This window comes from Engraulis encrasicolus, chromosome 1, assembly GCF_034702125.1.
Source record: "Engraulis encrasicolus isolate BLACKSEA-1 chromosome 1, IST_EnEncr_1.0, whole genome shotgun sequence".
NCBI classification, from domain to species: domain Eukaryota; kingdom Metazoa; phylum Chordata; class Actinopteri; order Clupeiformes; family Engraulidae; genus Engraulis; species Engraulis encrasicolus.
The window spans coordinates 58,073,067-58,075,566 of NC_085857.1; the positions used below are offsets into that span (position 1 = coordinate 58,073,067).

General features: G+C 37.5%; 1 protein-coding gene across 3 annotated transcripts in view; it reads right to left on the reverse strand.

The window, feature by feature from the left end:
- LOC134455910 (mitotic spindle assembly checkpoint protein MAD1-like) overlaps positions 1-2,500 on the reverse strand; it is a 52,372-nt gene that overhangs the window by 38,096 nt on the left and 11,776 nt on the right. For all 3 annotated transcript variants that reach the window (XM_063207277.1, XM_063207276.1, XM_063207267.1), the window contains exons 8-10: positions 1,414-1,481; positions 616-700; positions 264-319 (exon numbers count right to left, since the gene is read on the reverse strand). In XM_063207277.1, coding sequence (XP_063063347.1) covers positions 264-319; positions 616-700; positions 1,414-1,481 — 209 coding nt within the window. The remainder of the gene's footprint in view (positions 1-263; positions 320-615; positions 701-1,413; positions 1,482-2,500) is intronic.

The following is a 2,500-nucleotide window of genomic DNA, read 5'->3' on the forward strand; positions in this document are numbered from 1 at the left end:
TATCCCAATAAGAGATCATCTAATAATAACAACCAATAATCATCACCTAATACAAACAATAAATAATAACAACAATAACAACAACAACAATAATCATAATAATAATCATCATCATCATAATCATAATAATCACCTCCATCTTGATGTCTTCAGCTGGCAGGATGCATGTTTATATATATAAAATAAATATTAAATAATAATAGTAATGATAATAATGATAATAATAATAATAATAATAATAAATATGAAATAATAACAATCACCTCTGTCTTGATGTCTTCAGCTGACAGGATGCCTGTAAGGTCTTCACTCTCCTCCACTGCAGATAGAGAAATAGGGGAGTGGGGCTTTAATGTATTGTTAATTAAGGGACTTGCAGGCCCATGGGGAGACGCGTTTGAGTCTGGCCTGGTTCATGCCAAATCCTCTCCCCCCGGTCTCTCCTTTCAACTCTGATCATGTCAAATTATTCCCTCTTCTACTCACAACATTTGTTATGATTCAACATACTGTTTGCACATCATTATCATCCTATTCATTATCATTAAAATTATAACAATTATATTATTATAATTATTATTATGTTATTATTATTGCTGTCGTGACAACCCTTACCAGGCTGGCCGTAATCGCCTGTTTCCGTTATCGACATGGAGACTGAAGCATCAGCTGTCATCTGAGTCGAACAGCTCTCTTCCTCCTAACGAGACACACACAAACACGCTAGCTATTAGCATCAGCTATTGAACCTCCTCTTCTAACGAGACACTCACACATTAGCCCCTAGAGGTCCAACATTACACCGGGTGTAGCAAGTGCAGCCTTCTGTAGGTAGAAATGTGCTCTTCAGTCAATGCAAATCAATGGGGACACGCCAACCCCTCTCAAGAATGGCCTTAAACTGTGTGGACGTGACAGTAACCAAGGACCAGATTTGAAATGTCAAGTTTAATATCTACGTACCCAAATCATTTGAGTCCATAAAATGTGTTTTTAAAAGCAGTTCATATTAGGTAGATATTTAGCCACACATTTCAACCATTGTCCTTGTAGAGTGTGTTCATGGAACGCTTCAAAAAAGGGGGCGTCACCTCTAGTCTAATATTGCACATATGCATTAGCTTGATGACGCCAACTATAACTACAGTGTAATCACACATAACAAGCATAGTGAAGCTAACAATTAGCGGAATGAAAATTAACATTAGTTAATTGTTATGAAAATGAACATGAGTATTGGCATTCACAAAGAAACTAACCCAAATAGCAAAATAAAGACATGGCTGAAGGCAACTATTAGCCATAAAAAACTGAATTTTTAAAAATGTTTACTATCCAGATGGATAACTGTGTGTCATATATTCAAGATGTAATATGGGAACAATCTTGTCTCTACATAAACAAATGTAATACCTCCATTGTGACTTCTGTTTTGATGGTTTCTTCAGCTGTCTGCGTGGATGAGTCATCGCTGCTGCCCTCTGTAGAGGACAAAAGAGGTTGCTTATGAGGAAATGCAACATTTGCGGACATGCTCAAATTAAGAACTACAACTCAAAAAATGTGTTATTACTATAATTACTATATTATTATAATATGACTTTTTATTACTAATATTACTATTATTATTACTAGTGTTATGATGATTATTATCATTACTATTATTATTATTATTATTATTATCATCATTATAAGAGTTCCTACCCTACTGGGTGTATGTGAGTTCTGCTTTAAGAGGTGCTGACTACAGTTATTATTACCATATTTTTTGGACTATATGTCGCTCCGGAGTTTAAGTCGCATCGGCCAAAAAAACATCGCACATTTTTGAAAGGTTATTCTATCCATGGAATCTGTATTCTGATAACTGGCATTGTTTTATAAACGAGCATAGAAGCAGTGACAACGCATTCAGAGGTGGTGGTAATACACCAACTAAGATGGTTTGCCAACCGCCATAAAACCACAAGAAGAAAAAGAAGCAGTGAAAGCAGTGATAACAGTGATAACGCGCCATGTTGCCCTGTAGCAGGACAAACATTCAATGTTCAGCATTGTTTTGCGTTTGGATTGTGGGAGCGACGCAACTTTGTTCTGTCTCCACAGCACGCAGTTCACAGTCTTTCTTCACCCGCTTTTCTGAGACACTTCTTCAGCCCATGAAGATATCAAACATCCATGTTGTGTATGATAGTGTCACATTGTGCTTGGCTATTTGTTTAGTCAGAAACTCGAGGAAATTATCGATTTTCACCTGGAAGTCAGCAGACTATCTTTAATGAAAACAAACGTTCGTTCATGGATAGAGAGGCGAATGCGTTGCATAGCGCAATAAATCCACGAGAGGCGATGCGTTGCATGATGCGATAAATCCACGAGGTCCGGGACTTCCGCAAAAAGTCCTATTCATTTCTTTGGCAATGTCATGGAGCCCGTAATAAGACAGATGACCCGCAGCGCGCGCATTGTTCGAGGACACATTTGTGGTGTATTCAGCTCT